The 16,986-nt window shown below is 37.9% G+C and overlaps 3 protein-coding genes across 3 annotated transcripts; all 3 read left to right on the top strand.

Moving 5' to 3' along the window:
* Positions 1-3,331: 3,331 nt before the first annotated feature.
* MELLADRAFT_123443 (uncharacterized protein) lies at positions 3,332-4,480 on the top strand (the record flags this gene model as incomplete). Its single annotated transcript, XM_007410870.1, has 4 exons — positions 3,332-3,668; positions 3,740-3,913; positions 4,032-4,088; positions 4,189-4,480. The coding sequence occupies 4 exons, from the start codon at positions 3,545-3,547 to the stop codon at positions 4,443-4,445; spliced, it is 612 nt and encodes a 203-aa protein (XP_007410932.1).
* A 2,925-nt stretch (positions 4,481-7,405) lies between these two features.
* Positions 7,406-8,309, top strand: MELLADRAFT_63837 (uncharacterized protein; the record flags this gene model as incomplete). Its single annotated transcript, XM_007410871.1, has 4 exons — positions 7,406-7,529; positions 7,685-7,774; positions 7,893-7,949; positions 8,053-8,309. The coding sequence occupies 4 exons, from the start codon at positions 7,406-7,408 to the stop codon at positions 8,307-8,309; spliced, it is 528 nt and encodes a 175-aa protein (XP_007410933.1).
* A 773-nt stretch (positions 8,310-9,082) lies between these two features.
* MELLADRAFT_107247 (uncharacterized protein) lies at positions 9,083-9,497 on the top strand (the record flags this gene model as incomplete). The annotated part of the gene is made up of 2 exons (XM_007410872.1): positions 9,083-9,413; positions 9,472-9,497. 2 exons carry the CDS (start codon positions 9,083-9,085, stop codon positions 9,495-9,497), a joined length of 357 nt encoding a protein of 118 aa, XP_007410934.1.
* Between the last annotated feature and the right edge of the window lie 7,489 nt (positions 9,498-16,986).

Raw genomic sequence — 16,986 nt, 5'->3', positions numbered from 1 at the left:
ATCTACTAAACTGATTTAAATAATCATCAACGAAAATTAAAAAAAACTACTAAAAAGATTTCAAAAATAACTGAATGATCCCTTTGAAAAAGCCTTTCAAGAATGATGATAGCAAGAGACTGATTAGGAAACTGAACTTTAGAAAAAAGGAAACTTGAAAACTGTTTAAATCGAATGGTTTGAAGGTTAAGGGTGATTGGATTACCAAACGAATCCACCAGAAACCATCCAAATAGTAAACCAAATCAAGAATCAAGCATACATGTAAATTATCTGTATCCAATCTGGATCTTCTCTGTATCTTAACAGTTTTTAAAAGCCTTCTCTACGCAATTTAAACCACTCTACACATAACCGATCATCATCCTGCTGGTGGGCTTTTTCAACGAAGCTCTCATATCTATGATCTCTTAACTTAAGTTTAAAAAACCTTCTTAATCTGTATTTCAGTTCATCCTTCAAATGCAAGAATCAAATGGTGGTGGTGGTGGCTATGAGAACGATGGCGGTGCGGCGGTTAAACGGTACATACATACACACGATAGACTTGGTGATGGTGATCGAGGGTGATGGTCCACGCAGATGATATGAACATTGAAAACCGGTGTAACAAAGATTTCTAAAATCCAATTCAATTGTGTCACTTTTTAGGGTAACTTATCTTTCATTTGGATTTGGTTTTACTTACACATTTCTTTTGAGCTTCATTTTCCTTAAAGAAACTGACCAACCTTGCCATCTGGGAAATCATGGCAATAGAATTCAAGTATGTAAAAAAAGATTGACTTTTGTCCTTCTTGTTTTGCCTACCAAAGGTTTTGGTGGAATGTTTTTTACAGCTGTCTTCAAGGTTTAAAATGTCAGATGAAAAAGTGTGTTTCAAATTCCAATCATGAGCTTTAAGATCATGAACTTCAAATCAAAAAACAATCAGGAATATCAAAATCATATTCTTTCCTCATGATGAAAACCCAACACATATTTCATCATTAACTGGAAATGAACTCTCCAAGCCTATCTTATACTCTCAATATGGTGTGCTAGACCAGATCAATTATGCATTTGATCAAATGCATGATTGATGATATACCACTGCTCCCTCTTTGTGTAGCATTCATAATCCTACCTCTGACCTCAATCCCATGACTGTCAAACTTGTAACACTCATCTAGGCACTGCCAACATAGATGCCTTGGGTTAAGAAATCTGAGGCATCATTGGAGGCAAATCCTTGGACAGACCTTGTCCAAGGTTTGGCATCCAAGAATACCTCAGATTCTTCAATCCAAGGTAAATCTGTTGGCAGCCAGGGTATCTCTAATGCTTGATTACAATTGACCCAATGTATCAGCATTGGTCTAACACAATTACTCTGGAGCCTGAACACAGCCTAAGGTCTTTGTAACAGCACCAGACTTATAGCCTTTCGATGCAGCAGGAATACATTGGATTGCAGATAGTGCCTGGACATTCAAAGGGGAAATATGGTAATGATGTCTTACCTCATTCAGGCATAAATGTTCTCTAAGTACCTTTTTTGTGTTCCAATTTCTAGTAGTGTTGGCATTCACAATGACATCAACAAGGTGCAAGTTCAGAGTCTGGAGAAGGTATTGGTTGTTTTGCCTAATGAGGGTTTTGCCCATGACCAGTCATATATAACTTGATCCTGTTGCAAATTGGCAGAAAATATTGCTGTGTGTCTGGGGACTAGCAGCGATGAGCAGGTGTTGAGTATTGTCAACAAGGTATCTCCAGACCCCAGCTACTAGTCACTAGCAGGCCAGAGAGTACCACCAACTTCAACATGATTTCAAAAAGCTTTCAAAATGATTTCAGCATTATATCACTGTGTGGGTCATTTGCCTATCATATGACCAAGTTTCCAATGTGATCATCTGACATCATAGATTAGCCAAAGTCTTTCAGTTTTTTTTGGATGTAGCCTACTCACAGTTTTTGGAACTTTAGAGATTGAAAACTCAGTCTCAAGCTAGACCAGCTACCTTCTGTTAAGTGTTACAGTGGGACTTTTAACCAGATTCAATTTAGTATAAATACAAACTTATCAGTTAATGGCCTTATATTGAATTTTTGCTATTTCAATTAGTATCTTTTTCTGTACCTTAATCCATTGTAGTCAGTAGAGTATTAGTCAGGGAACTTCTTGCAAGCTACTACTAGTGAGTAGAAAACTTGTGAGTATGTTCTGTAGCCACCCTGACATATTTCACATTCAATCCAGTTGACATTTAGAATGATACACCCCCAACACAGCCAATTTACTTGTCAGGCAATCTGCATTGACTGTTTCAATAGACCACCTGGGGGCCAAAATTCAAAAGAATAGAATATTGCATGACTTTCAGTTTAACCATACGATTGTGCAAGCTGATGATATGGCCCTGGTGATCCTGCTCATGAAATGTGGCCTACACATTCAATCCCGGTAAAATTTGTAATGATATGTCCCCATCACAGGGTTTACTTGCCAGGTGATCTATATCAGCTGTTTCAATGTACCATGAGAGAGTGCAGCATTGGAAGATAGAGATGATTGCAGGCTTTCGAGTCAAACCATGAGGCCAACACAGAATCTAATGATATCACACAGCTGATCTCTCTCATATAATTTCACAGTCTCCTGTTGCAGCTGAGCTGAATACATGATAAGATGCTCTTTGACAAAGTATTTTCTTGTCGGGCAATCTGCATTAAATGTTTCAATAGACCACTCAAGAGCACAGCAATAGATGATAAGGATAATTGAAGACCTTTCAGTCAAACCGTGAAGCAAAAAAGTTGGCTTATGATATGACCCAGCTGAACATTTGCATGGTCAAAACTGCTGTGTCCTGTTCAATCCAGTTGAAATCTAGAACAAGCCACTTGCAACACAGCCTTTACTTGTCAAGAAATCTGCATTGATTGTTTCAGTAGACCACTCAACAACACATGATTGAATGATGAAAATTAAAGGCCTTTCAGTCTATGGCCATGAGGCCAATGCAACAGCTAATAATATTTAGTGTTTCAACAGGCCCCTCAAAAGGGCAGCAATAGCTGATAAGGATAATTGCAGAACTTTCAGTCAAACTATGAAGCAAACAAGTTAGCTAATGATACAACCCAGCTGATCATTTGTGTGGACGGTTGCTGTGTCCTGTTCAATCTAGATGAAATCTATAATAAGACACCTGCAACACAGCCTTTACTTATCGGGCAATCTACATTGATTGTTTCAGTCAACCACTCAAAAATTCAGGATTGAATGGTCAGGACAACAGCAGATCTTCTAAACACAAGATCCAATAAAACACATGTAGTTAGATATTATGCATAACAAATGAATATGATAAGAAATCAATCTATAAATATGGTCAAACATAACCAGAATTACCGTTTCCAGGCGTTTCATGAAACCTTTACATAAATTGACCACATGGGTTTTTTTTCACTACAGTCCTTTCCTATAAATTACCTACAGCCTTTTCTAATTTTCTCATCATCCATTCCAACATTTTCAGAGAAAGCAAACAGCAAGATGGTTCCTGAATTCAATAAATTTGTTTACATTGTGTTATTTTGCTCCTCTATTTTGGCATCACTTGTGATTGCCCCATTTGTGGAATCAAGCAATATAAGAAAGATATTTCTCAATCAACAGAGTGAGTCTTAATACATTTTTGAAATAACAAACAGAATTCAGTATGTAGGCTCATCAACATCCTTTTTCAAGACAACAATGAAGAAATCCCAGAAACAGAGGCGTGGAAATGCATTCTTGACTTTTACAATAGCTTAGCTGATACTAGCAACATAGGTAGTACAGCTCCATTGTCCAATTTGAATTTGGAGACCTTCACATTGAGGCAAATAGTTAGAGATGGATCTCGTCCTGTACCCATAGACCGTGAGTGAAAATAACATGGTCTCTTGGAAAATATCATTTGGAAATGTTTCACAGACTTCATCTTACTGAATAACTCACGTTTCTCCACAAATTTGGTGTAAAATGGGTATGACTCTAGAGAAATATGCAGCTTTCAGGAGGGGGATGGATGGCTATTCCCAGAAGCTTACACAGGGTATGTTGTCTTTGAATCTGTTCTGTCCAACCTTCTAAACAAAACCTTTCCTGGCTCTCTTGATGAAGATCTGACATCATGTTCAAAAACAAATTCTCAGTTGAATTTGTTGAAAAGATTGGGAGAAAAGCATTGTCAGTAAAAGTAAGAGGTCAATTTACAAATGATCGTGTACAAGATAGACAAGAAGAGATTTCTAGACTTCACCAGGCAGTGTTCCTAGTCCAATTCTTTAGAGCAAAATGGCTTGTTAAAGAAGTACACATCATTCATGGACCACCAAATATGCTCCCAGTAGCGGCAAATTATTTTGGATATCTGGAGCTAACCACCACACACAAATATCGCCACAACTAAACTGCAATTAAGTCTTGCTAGTTTGACAGGGGCACAATCTTTCTGTTTGCATGGTCTACTGTGTGATTGTTTTTACTAGATCCATATGTTCCATGATTATCATCCTTTTAAAAGTATTGTAGTGATGTCTTTCAAGACTTCTCACACCAATTTTCAACATGAGGAGTAGCACACAAAAGCATGTTCTTCAGTTAGGCTTCCAATTAACATTGACAACTCTGTGTAAGCCAGACAAAACTACCAGAAAGGAGGATTATGAAACAATGTGTTGATGAGCAAGTAAGATTGAGCTGTGTGCAAATAATCTCCATGGTAAGGTGTAAGATGGTGCTGTGTTACGCCATGCAAAGTGTAAGGTCTGAGGAGGGATGACTCCTCAACCCCCGGGATGGTGGGTGGCAATTCAACATGAAAAAGAACACTTATGGGAAGCAAAAGAAAATAGCAAGATGTGATTGTTGGAGAAAACTAGCAGAAACTTCTCCAAGTTGATGGAGTGGTGGACTGGAGGAAGTGGAAAACATTTTCCATTTCTTCCAAATTCTGTTCTGCTGATTGAAACCTGTCTGTTCACATCATTCACTTGACACCTTGGATTCTTTCCCTAGTTTTCTACCATCCTCTCTTGAAATGGACTTTTGTGTACCTCCACAGTTTCTGTGAACACAGAACAATATATAGTGATTTCTTAGTGCTGTGTCTCATAGGACATACTGCACAACTCAACAAAGATAGGTGAAAATCTCATTGGGTTGTGCAGGGATTCAGGTGTTGACTGATGCTTCTCATGTCACTTTGCTGTGTTATCAGCCCTTGAGCTCTCCTCGGAAAGAACCAGGAGGGCTTCCAAAACAAGAGCACTGTTGTTTATTGTTAACAATCTCATTCTTTATATCTTTCCTTATCTTCAACCAAAACACAACTTAGTATCTAGTATCAAACATCAATCTCAGAATAAGCTTAAATACCCATTTTGCAAATAAAAAGTATTGATAAGAAAGATAATAAAAACCATTACAGCTCAGTGGTCCAGTTTCAAAGACCCAATAAAACCTAGGATCTCAAACTGAAAGTAAGTCTCCAATAAAAAACACTTGTCCATAAACTTTGAAGGAACAGAGTCTGAGATCAAAAGAATTGAACTGCAAAAGAAAGAGACCAAAAAGTGCACAACTATTGGTATGAATGTGATGATAGTCATTAGGTAATGTTGTTAATTTTTCTCCTCTTGTGTCTTCTGGAACCAATCGAAAACAATGTTAAACTCTCTTGGCATAGCTGGGAATCACAATCATTCATTGCTGACACAATATCAAAACCACCATAAAATGCAAAAAGACTTATCTCTCATCTTGCTTTGCAAACATTTCAGATGTTCAAAATTTAAAAGCCACAAGCATGCCCCACACAATCAGTGCACACCTAATTTCACCAATATCTTGCCCTGGCTTGTCTGTCTGAATTCTACCTGGTTATCACCTAAAAGCCGTAATCTGATATATGAGTTGATGACCTTTTCTGCCTACAAAAGGCTTAGTAGAGGGCTTATGTAAATAACTGGAGCAACCATTTCATCTTGATTTGAGATGAACATCCCACACCAAACATCAAAGCAAAGACCACAGTAATTTGGAAGGTTAGCTTGGTGACAGTTGAGTGGAATTATGTAGTGGGGTACAGACCTGACAGATTCAAATTGATAACACTGCTGGACCACAAGAGGTGAAGATCAAAAAGATCAAAGATGTGGCTTAAATAAGCAATGAGAACATTGAGGATGCAGATTGATCCCAAGACCCAACCTCAGGTAGCCTGGCCAAGCAAATTTCTCTGATCTGTAGACCTCACAACTTCCTTCAGCAGTCTTTGACTTCCTTCTGGAGGTGCACCTTGGTTGGTCAATAAAAACCAAAAATTCTGGGGAGATTTAAACCAATGCCTATAATCAATATAGTTTGAACTGGAATGGAGCAAGAACCAAATAAAAGAATCAATAGGAGCCAAGCTGTGATGAGACACTATCCTATCACAAAGAGGACTTCCTATACCAAAACATGACCAGATTGGTGATTGATATTGATTCTTGGAGAAATGTAAACCATCAATACAGCAGTGTTGGGTAAAAAGGAAACTCTTATTTCCTCGACCACAAGTTGAGGCTGAGGTGAATCAAGGTATATATAGCTGCACGTTGTTTTAGAAAAGAAGGACCCTGTGTGATTTTTATCTACCATTTTTTAGAACCACTTCTCAGAAAACCACTTTGAATTCCAGCTCTCAAATCAAGGTCTTCCCCTTAAGGAATACTTTTACCAGCTCCTAATTCAAAAATATTATAGAACACAAAACACTTATAAGTTGCTTTCAATCCTTCTTGTTTGCAGCTCTGGGATATCTTTTATTTTCCACCTCAAAATCCACAACAGGAACCATTTTAATTGCTGGCTATCTGCATTGAATGTTTCCGAAGACCACTAAAGAATGCAAAATTCAAAAGATAAGAATATAGCACCAGGGCTTTAAGTCAAACCATGCAATTGTGCAAGCAGATGATATGATCCAGCTGATCTTGCTCATGAAGATTTGCCAGTGCAATACAGGTTTGATCTGAATAATATGTCCTCAAAAAATGTTTTACTTGTCAGGCAAGCTGAATTGAGTGTTTCAGTAGACCACACAACAACACATGATTGAATTTTAAAGATAATTATAGGTTTTCAAGTACAAGATTCAATCAACCACGCATAGTTAGATGTTATGTAGAACAAATGAATGTGCTATGAATGAATCAATTTATACATATGATCAAACAAAACTGCCAAGCATTCCTTGAAACCTTTACATAAATTACCTACATAGTGTTTTCAATGCAGTCTTTTCCTATAAACTTTAACTACCTACAGCCCTTTCTCATTTTCTGATCATCCATTCCCGCATTTTCACAGAAACAAAACATCAAGATGGTTCCTAAATTCAAGAAATTTGTTTACATTGTGTTATTTTGCTCCTCTATTTTGACATCACTCGTTTTTTCCACATTTGTGGAAGCAAGCAATATAAGAAAGATATCTCTCAAACACCAGGGTGAGTCTTGATACATTTTTGGAATGATAAATGGAATTCAGTATGTAGGCTTATCAACATCATTTTTCAAAACAACAATGAAGAAATACGAGAAACAGAGGCGTGGAAATGCATTCTTGACTTCTACAATAGCTTAGCTGATACTCACAACATAGGTAGTATGGCTCCATTGTCCAATTTGAATTCAAAGACCTTCACATTGAGGCAAATAGCTAGAGATGGAGATGATCCTGTACCTATAGACCGTGAGTGAAAATAACATGGTCTCTTGGAAGATATCATTTTGAAATGTTTCACAAACTTCATCTTACAAAATAACTCACTTTTTGCCACAAATTTGTTGTAAAATGGGTATAACTCTAGAGAAATATGCAGCGTTCAGGAGGGGGATGTATGGCTATTCCCAGAAGCTTACACAGGGTATGTTGTTATTTCAGAATCCATTCTGTCCAACCTTTTAAACAAAACCTTTCCTGGCTCTATTGATAAAGATCTAACAATATGTTCAAAAACAAATTTTCAGTTGAATTTGTTGAAAACATTGGGACAAGAGCAATGTCAGTAAAAGTAAGAGGTCAATTTACAAACGATCTTGTAAAAGATAGAAAAAAAGAGATTTCTAGACTTCACCAGGCTGTGTTCCTAGTCCACTTTTTCAGAGACAGATGGTTTGTTAAAGAAGTACACATGATTCATGGACCACCAAATATGCTCCCAGTAGCGGCAAATTATTTTGAATATCTGGAGCTAACCACCACAGACAAATATCGCCACAACTGAAATGCAAAGAATGTTTGCTAGTTTGACTGGGGTACAATCTTTCTGTTTTTATGGGCTACTGTGTGATTGATTTGGTTAGATCTATATATATGTTTAATTATGATCATCCTTCTAAGATTATTGTAGTGATTTCTCTCAAAGCTTTCCACACCATTTGTCAAGATAATGAGTATAACACAGGAGCATGATTTTTGTTTGCGCTTTCAATCAAAGTTCATAAATCTTTTTCAGCCCAAATCAAATGACCAGATTGGTGGCTTATCAAATCATGTGTTGATAAGCAAGTAAAATGAAGCTCTATGTGAATAATATCTATTGTAAGGTGCAAGATAGTGATTTCTTGCCCCATTCAACTCTCTTGACAATAGATTGTCAATTTAAATAAAGTTGAGAGCACCCAAAGCTGGAAGTGGTTCTCTTTAGGCTACCATGGACAGTATGTCAGGTCTGTTAGAGTGCTTGAGTCTTGAGCCAGAGGACCGTGCCAGATTGTGGTCAGCCTGGCAATGCAGGGCATCCTGCATCTTCAGTTTGGTGGTGCAGAGGAGAATTTCTTTTCCCCTCTTCCATACCACCACAATCTCTTTTCCTCTTTCTCACTGGTTGCTCAACACTCCTGCTCCAGTCTCACTTCTCTTTGTTTTCACATGTGGAAAGTTTTTTTTGTTATTTTCTTTGCTCAATAGAGTTTTCTCTGAACTTGCCTCATCAATTTGTGCATGAATCCCAGGGAGAGAGAAAAATATCATTTCAATAGATATAAGTCACACAGAATGACTTTGGCAAAGAAACAAGCAGCAGAAAGAAGAGAATTGCACAAAGAGAAGGAGAAGGAGAAAGCAATAGAAAGAGTACAACAAGCAGATTCACAAGGCCCGTCAAATTCAAGATCTGAGAATTGTAGGAAAGTAGATTTGGAAGTGGATGGTTACCTGTTGAAAGGAGATGAAGCAGTAGATGGAAAGTCAGATCATAGTAATGGATTGAATGGGAAGGGGAGGAAGAAAGGGAAGCAGAAGATGAAAAGTACATTGGAGGATGAAGATGAAGATGAGGGTGGTGATGAGAGTGATACTTCCAATAATCTGATTGAAAGAAATGATGGTCAGTTATTGGGACTCTCAGTAAGTTTTCTATTATCCCTTTCTACCTTTTACCTTAGTCATAATCCTAGATTGGCTTCCATAGGTGTCGTGTGACTTCAAGAAGTTGAGAAGAAGTCTCATAAAGACTTTTATTGGCGGCCAGAGTCACCATTGGACAATTAAACAGGGGAATAGTCATAGGCACCCTGTCCTAGCTGCCAGAGGAGCTGATATGTTAAATCTTTCAAGGGCACTAACAGGTTTCTTCTTTCTGAAGAAGTTCTCCAATGCTTCTGAAGGCGCAAGAAGAACATCTCAAGGCTATCAGAATATATGTAGATGGTGTTTTCTGCTTTAAGCACAAAAATTGATCAGTGGATAAGCTCTATATATTGAGGTTGTGCATAGAAACTTACGAGATATGTCCTTATGTTTTCTACAGCCCACATTCAATAACTCCAATAACTTGTTTTTGAGCAAAAAGGATAAAGACAACAGAAAGAGTGTTCTTCTAGAGTTTTTGGCTTTTGTGCTTAATATTAATAAGTATGAAGATGTGGAAGCCATATCAGCAGAATCTTATAGAGAATTTGGCAATGCTACTGGAAGATTTGTACTTACATCAAGTCTCAAGAATGCCAATCAGGCAATCCAAGCTCAGAGATCTGGCAACTTACCTTCACAGATTTGGATGATTCCTCATCAGACTCTTCAGGCACTGCCCACATAGTTGCCTTGGCAACAAATGTCTGAGGAGTCCTTGGTTTTCCCCCTGAGGAGAACAGCACCCAAGGAATTTCTCTGAGGCAAATTTTGGCTCTTGCCCTTGCCTTGAATTGAATCCTTCAAGGCAGCTTCCCTTGGAGTCAAAATCCCAGGACACCTCAGATTTTCACATCCAAGCCAAATATGCTGGGTGGGAGGCAATTTTTCACATTCATCAAATGAAGGCTCATCAGATGGCAAGTCAGAGAAAGATGAAGAAGATTCCGATGACTTGGATTCAGAGGTGAATAAAGAAGATTAAGTTATGAAGCAAGATAATTTGAGGCTGCGTTCACTTAAGCAAATTTTTGCAGAAATTTGAATTCTTGAATGTCAAGAATTCACATTCTGTGAAATGTGTTGTGGTGATCAATTTAAGGGATCAATTAAAAAATTTGTAATTAGTAGTTTACCAGTTTATTAGAAGGATTTAGCAGGACAGAAAATTTGAAATAGAGGTTTTTGGATCAATTGAAGCTCTTGTAGGCTTATGTATTGGTCATAAGGTTAACATTACATCATTTTATTTCACATTACTTATTAAGATCATTATATTTTATTCACAAACTCATTACAAAAAGAAAGAAAGAAAAAACATAAGAAAAATTTGAAAATATAGGTACATATGTTGGAAAATGGTTTTTAGGGTAGTAAAAATAAAGTTATGGGTATTATGAGGTTAGAATATAAAAGAGCAACATTATATTATACCGTGACAATTTTAATCTTGAAGGCTGATAATAAGAAACAGAAGTTATTAGAGAAAAGGCACTTTTTTGAAGTTGGTAAACAAGAGGTACACATGTAGTTTGGTTATGTAATAGTGGTAGTAGTGGAATTCAAGGTTGCCAAGAGGATTTTCCGGGATTTTTAAGGTTATAGAAGATGCTGTCATATTACATGAGCAAGAAAAAGAGATTAGCAGCTGTGAAAAGTGAAGAAAATGGGTGAATTTTGTCAAAAATGAAGGTTTTCAGCTTATTACATATGTCAAATGACGTCAGATTAGGTTGGTAGATGACTCATTCAACGCAGAAGAGTGTATTACATAATGTACAAACCTTAAATCAATAGTAGCGGAGGTGTATGAACAAAGTTATAAGACAAATAAAGAATTGGTGTGAATCTCAAATTTACAGTCACAAGTCAACATGTAATGCTAAAAACCTTAACTTCACAACTCAATATCTTACTCATCACTCATCAGAAATAGGTCATATGGGTGTCATAAATGATCAGTAACACGAGGGCTACAAGATGCACTTTAGTAATCAAAAATTGGGGCACATCTAAAAAAATTCGTAATCTCAAAATTTGGGTTTCAGCTAGTTTACAAGGAAAAAATCACCTGTAATCATCATAAGAAGTGCTGTACATCATATTGTTGCGTCATTGATCACTTTTGGCTGTGAAAATTACATCATTTCTCAGTAACAAAATCATTACATTGCGTCATCATAGGGTTTTTAGGGATTTCTGGGCGGATTTGATTGGTTTTGAGGCTGTTGACCATTGTAAAAGTTGGAGTACATTGTTATATATACTCTGAGAGGATTCTGGGACTGTTGTTCCCCTTTTTCCTTGATCATTTATGCAGTTATTATTTTGTTTATCATTATAAACTTATTTTAATAGTACCTGGTCACTTAAATACACCCTTTATTACAGCTATAAAGAGAAATTTGCTTTAGTTTTATAGTCAAAAAGACTCATTGGGAATAATATCAATAAGATATTGCTTATTTCTTCAGTTATCATTTGGGAATAACACTATAGCAGTGTTGATAGTAATAAAAATTGTGCTTTTGAAGTTAAAATACGTGTGAAGATATATTTCTCTGGTGCCTTATCTGTACTCAATACAACAGAGTCTTTTCCTGATTGTGTTGTTTTAGAAGAGCAGTCTCAGACAACTTCTACTAGTCATTTTATTAGTAGATTATACTCTTCCAGCTCTGTATAACCCTTGTTGGGTTATAAGTTCTACAGCGTTCGATTTGTGATTTACAAGCATTCTGTAATGTGCAGAATGCTTATAAAATGCGACTTGTGAGTCGATTTCCCACAATTCACTTTTATCAAATTTTCCCCCCTATAAATCGCATTATCAACTCTTCCGTAAACCTCGATTGAAATCTTACAAGGTACCTTCCACCGTACAGACCCCCTCAAATCTGCAACAAGTCACCTTCCACCTTACAGAACCTCTCAATTCCCCTCATTCACCGCCTTTCTCAAAAACCATCACCGGTCGCACTTCAAAACCAATGTTCTCCTTTGTCTTCCTCCACCTTCATCTTCTGTCAACTTTGCTCTCGATCCAACATGCCTTGATCCGATTCTGAATCTGAAGAAATGGAAATTGAAAAAAGTAAAAACTCAAAATTAAAAAATAGATCAAAACCAAAACCAAAACCAAAACCAAACAAGTCATCTCAATTTAAAGATAAAGTCAAAGATAAGCAGGAAGATGAAGATGAAGATGAAGCTGAAGATAAAGCCGCCACTGGTGACTCATGGGCTCATAAGGATACTCTCTATCTCATTGACAAAATCAAACATCAAATGGATCTCGGCCAAGGTAACAATGGTGGCCTCAAGACCGAGGCTTGGAAAATTGTTTTAGAGAACTTCAACACCAAATTCAAAACCAATGCATCTTTGAGACGATTAAAAAATCATTTTCAAAGGGTTAGTCTGATTTCATTTCTTTCTTTCTTTCTTTCCTTTCTTTCAATTCCATTCATTTCTGTCATTTGAACTCGACTGACTCTCTTTATGCTTTATTTCATTTGTACACACTTAAAGAAGATCCTTAAGGCTTTTGACAAGATTATCGAGTCTTCCGGCGCTCCTGGAACCAATACAGACACTGGCGAGGTCCAGGCTGATAAGGACTGGTGGTTTAACTGGATTGAAAAGGTAATCAATTCACTTCACCTTATCATACTTGATCGATTGACTGATTGAGGTAATTGAATTTAATGCTTGCATAATAGGAAGGAAATGGCAATGCCAAACCAATTTGACATGCCAGTTTTCCCGCCTATAAAGTTGTAGAATCAGTCATGCCTCCAAAAAAACTTCGAGCCCATGGTAAAGACGGGTATGGAACTCAAATTAAGAAGAAGGTAGTCAAGTTTCCTGATGATGAAGATGAGGATGACAAAGGTAAGTTTAATGATCTCATCTTGGTTTGTTGGCTATAGTAACTCACTCTTTGTATTTGCATGATGAAGGTCAAATGGAGACCAAAATTGATCTCGATCTCAATCTCAATCTCAAGACTCTGATTCAAAAAAGGACAACTCGGATCTTGAGGAGATTGAAGGTAGACGGCCTCCACCTCCTTCACAAAAGAAGAAGAAGAAGAAGAACACTGGAGCGGTAAGATACATATTTTTTTATCTATTTGTTTGTTTCTTTTTATTTGGTTTCTAATCTTTCTCTTTATATTATTTCCTTCTCTTTCTCTTTCTATTCCTTTCATCAAGTCTGGCCCTCGAAACAACGGTCTCACAGTGGCTGAAGCGGCCCTTGACAACAGTGACGAGGACGAGGACGATACCCTAGAAAGACGATTTGCCCAAAGCAAAAGGAGCCCAATTGGACCTTTGGCTTCAACTTACAAGCGAGCTCGAACTACTGGACCCAAGCTAGTAGCTGAATCAATCAGCAACACTGTTGATCGAATAACAGGTATGGAGGATAAGAATGACAGTGACAGGGTGGCTATTGCTAAAATCAAAACCAAACAACACCCAATGCGACAAGAAGCTATGGCAATCTTCAAAAAGGGATGCTTGAAGAACCTCATGCCTCAACACATCATCATGGCAGCAAATGAATTAAAGAAAAACGACACAGCATCCTTTTTCTATCACATGGATAAGAATTTTTGTTGGGAACGGTTGAAGAGTGAAGCCAAAATATTTGATCAATATCAAGATAAAGAGAAAGAGAAAGAATGAATATCAGAGCTTCATTATCTTATTTTTTAATTTCATATGTTTTATTTTTCTTTTATCATTCTCACTTTCTCATTTCATCTTTTGTATCTTACAAAATAAAAATTACAGTATTAATATGTATCTTACAAATTAAAGCATATATAGTATAAAGTAATCCATATACAAAGATGATTTGATTGAACTTTTGCTAAGATAATGAGCCACAAATAGTTTTGATATGAGTGTTCAAAGTTTTAAACATGCCTACGTGCCACTGGTACATCAACAAAATTGCGGAACATCCACTTGGCAAGGCGGTCCCTTTGTTCAGATGCTCGAGTGCATTGATTTGGGTTAGGCTTGACCCAATCTGGTTCACCATCATCAGCCATTCTCCTTTCCAAGCGCTCCTTCAACATGTATTCAGCATAAAATTCATCTTTGCCTGATTCAATTTGGATGATATTGTGTAGGACACAGCACGCTACAACTATGATTACTTGTGTCTTATATGGATAAGATGGCATCAAAGCCAGGATTGGGAATCTCATTTTTGAGACACCAAAGATACGTTCAATGACTATTCGAAGTGCTGAATGTCGGTGATTATAAAGTTCTTTTGCGTTTTGTGGTGTCAAGTGGGAATTCTTCCATTCCTTGAGGAGATACCGCACTGATTGATAAGGTGTTAAAAATCCTGGTACATTGGCATAACCAGCGTCGCCAAGATAGAAATAATCTGAATCAAACAAACAGATCAATATCAAAGTACAATGTTTTCGAAAAAGAAAAGAATTTATCTTACCTTCAGGAACTACAAATCCACGTTCTTCAAGTGCTCGATGAAGAACCCGAGCATCGGCATGAGATTCTTCCAGACCGGCGTAAACAAATGTGAACATCATGTTGAAGGAACAGCCGGCTAGAACATTCTGGCTAAGATCCCCTTTGTGGTTTCAATGGGCTGGTTGTTGGTCGGCAGGAACAATACAAGGAATGTGGGTGCCATTGATGGCACCCACACATTTGTCAAAGTAAGGTGTGAACCGCGAGTTGTTGTGAATTTCCTTTGGACAGATCTCTCCTCCGGTAGGCTGGACAATATATATTGATTGGAGAGAAGCAATGGCCCGGCAGACTTTGTTAAAGTATTGGCTGATGGTATGTCCAGAGCGTTGAAAGCGTTCTCCGGCGACTCGATTGGATCCAGAATTTCCAACAATATATAAAAAAATCATAACTTGTTCCTCCACCGTAACACTCCTCTTGTGGTGGATGACAAGCTTGCCTTTAAGGGCTTTGATTAGTCCCTTGAAGGCGAGCTTGTCCATACAAAAAAGTTCTCGGAATCGAACATCACTGCCTTCGAGGATTTCCTTTGTATATTGATTTGCTCAAAGCTTTGATGTTTGACATGACTTCTTCTTGGTGGTTATAGAAGCAAGGTAATCAAGTCCTGCCTTGACAATAATCTTGAGAACCACAATCGCCGGTCGAATTGATATGGAGGAAGCGTCAGAGTCGGTATCAGAGGAACTTGACATGATGGCAATGGTTTGGATGATCAAAGGCTTATAACCTTTTTTGTTCATTGCCACTCTCAAGACTGTTCTGAATTTCAAAGATTTGAAAACGGTCATTAATGATCATCAAAGCAAACGGCTCATGACCTCTTTTTTCACGAATTCTCACAAAATGTGAATTTTGAGTTTTTTTTTTTACAAAAACCACATTTCTACATGTAGAAATGTGGTCGTTCAGAATGCGACTTCACAAAATCTGGCTTAAGTGAACGCAACCTGAATCACACAACTTACCTGACCTACCTGATGAGTGGGATAAAGGTTTTCAAACATCTTGGAAAATATGTACCCTCAACCGTGTTTAAGATATCTTATTTAGAAGATTACCATGACAGATTCCAAGATGGAAGCAGCAAGAGACATTCAAGGATGAGAAAATTGGCAATGTCAGCTCTAGAAAAGTAATTATTGTTTGGTGACTTCATTAGTATGTGTGATTTAGAAGAAAGGTATGCAAGAGTTATGTACCAACATGTTCAGTATGCAGACTAAATTGGGAAACATAAAGTGATAGGATCTGACTTGAAGAAGAAGTACAGCCCTTGTTAGAAATAATGGTTTTTTTTGTTTTGTTTTTTTTCACTCCCAGATTTTACTCACTTTCTGACTTGTCGAAAAAAATGGATTTATTTTTTTCCCAGTGGGAAACTGTGGAATGATATTGACAGTTTCCCACGAATTATATGCAAGGGCGCATCGTACGTGCTGGTCACGAGTCCGTCTATCTGTGAATCAGATAGCGGATAGGATGGAGATAACCCGGCGGGTGGTGGATCATCTGGTAGGTTCTTATCCGAGATGTAGAGGTGGCACATCGCAGGGCAGACCACCTCTGCGAGTCCTTCCAAATCAAATTGGATTTCCACCTCAACATCACATCGACTAATTTCCCTGACTTTCACCCCAATGCCGCCGGTGATTTCCATTCTTTTCTTTATGATTCTCATCACTTGAAATGCTGATATCCTTCATTTTCAGGTTCGAAATCCCCATCATAGCCCTGAGATCAAACTTGCCGTGGTTCGATTGGCCCTCAACGGCGTCCGGGTTCAGGACATATCAAGGACCCTCGGAATGGATTTGGCCCTCACCTCGGTACGACGCTGGTTGAACCTCTATCGGCGAACCCGGGCGGTGGTCACAAACCCCATGGATCACATGGTTCGTGGTGCGCCTTTGGTCTTAGGAGGCCCCGAAAGGCTGTTTGTCCTGGACTGTCTCCGCCTCGATCCGACCTTGTATCTAGATGAGCTTCAATCCAAGATCTTGGAAAGGTTTCAAAACCCTTTCTACC

This window comes from Melampsora larici-populina (assembly GCF_000204055.1).
Source record: "Melampsora larici-populina 98AG31 unplaced genomic scaffold MELLAscaffold_22, whole genome shotgun sequence".
Taxonomy (NCBI): Eukaryota; Fungi; Basidiomycota; class Pucciniomycetes; order Pucciniales; family Melampsoraceae; genus Melampsora; species Melampsora laricis-populina.
This window is presented reverse-complemented; position numbering and strand designations above follow the sequence as displayed.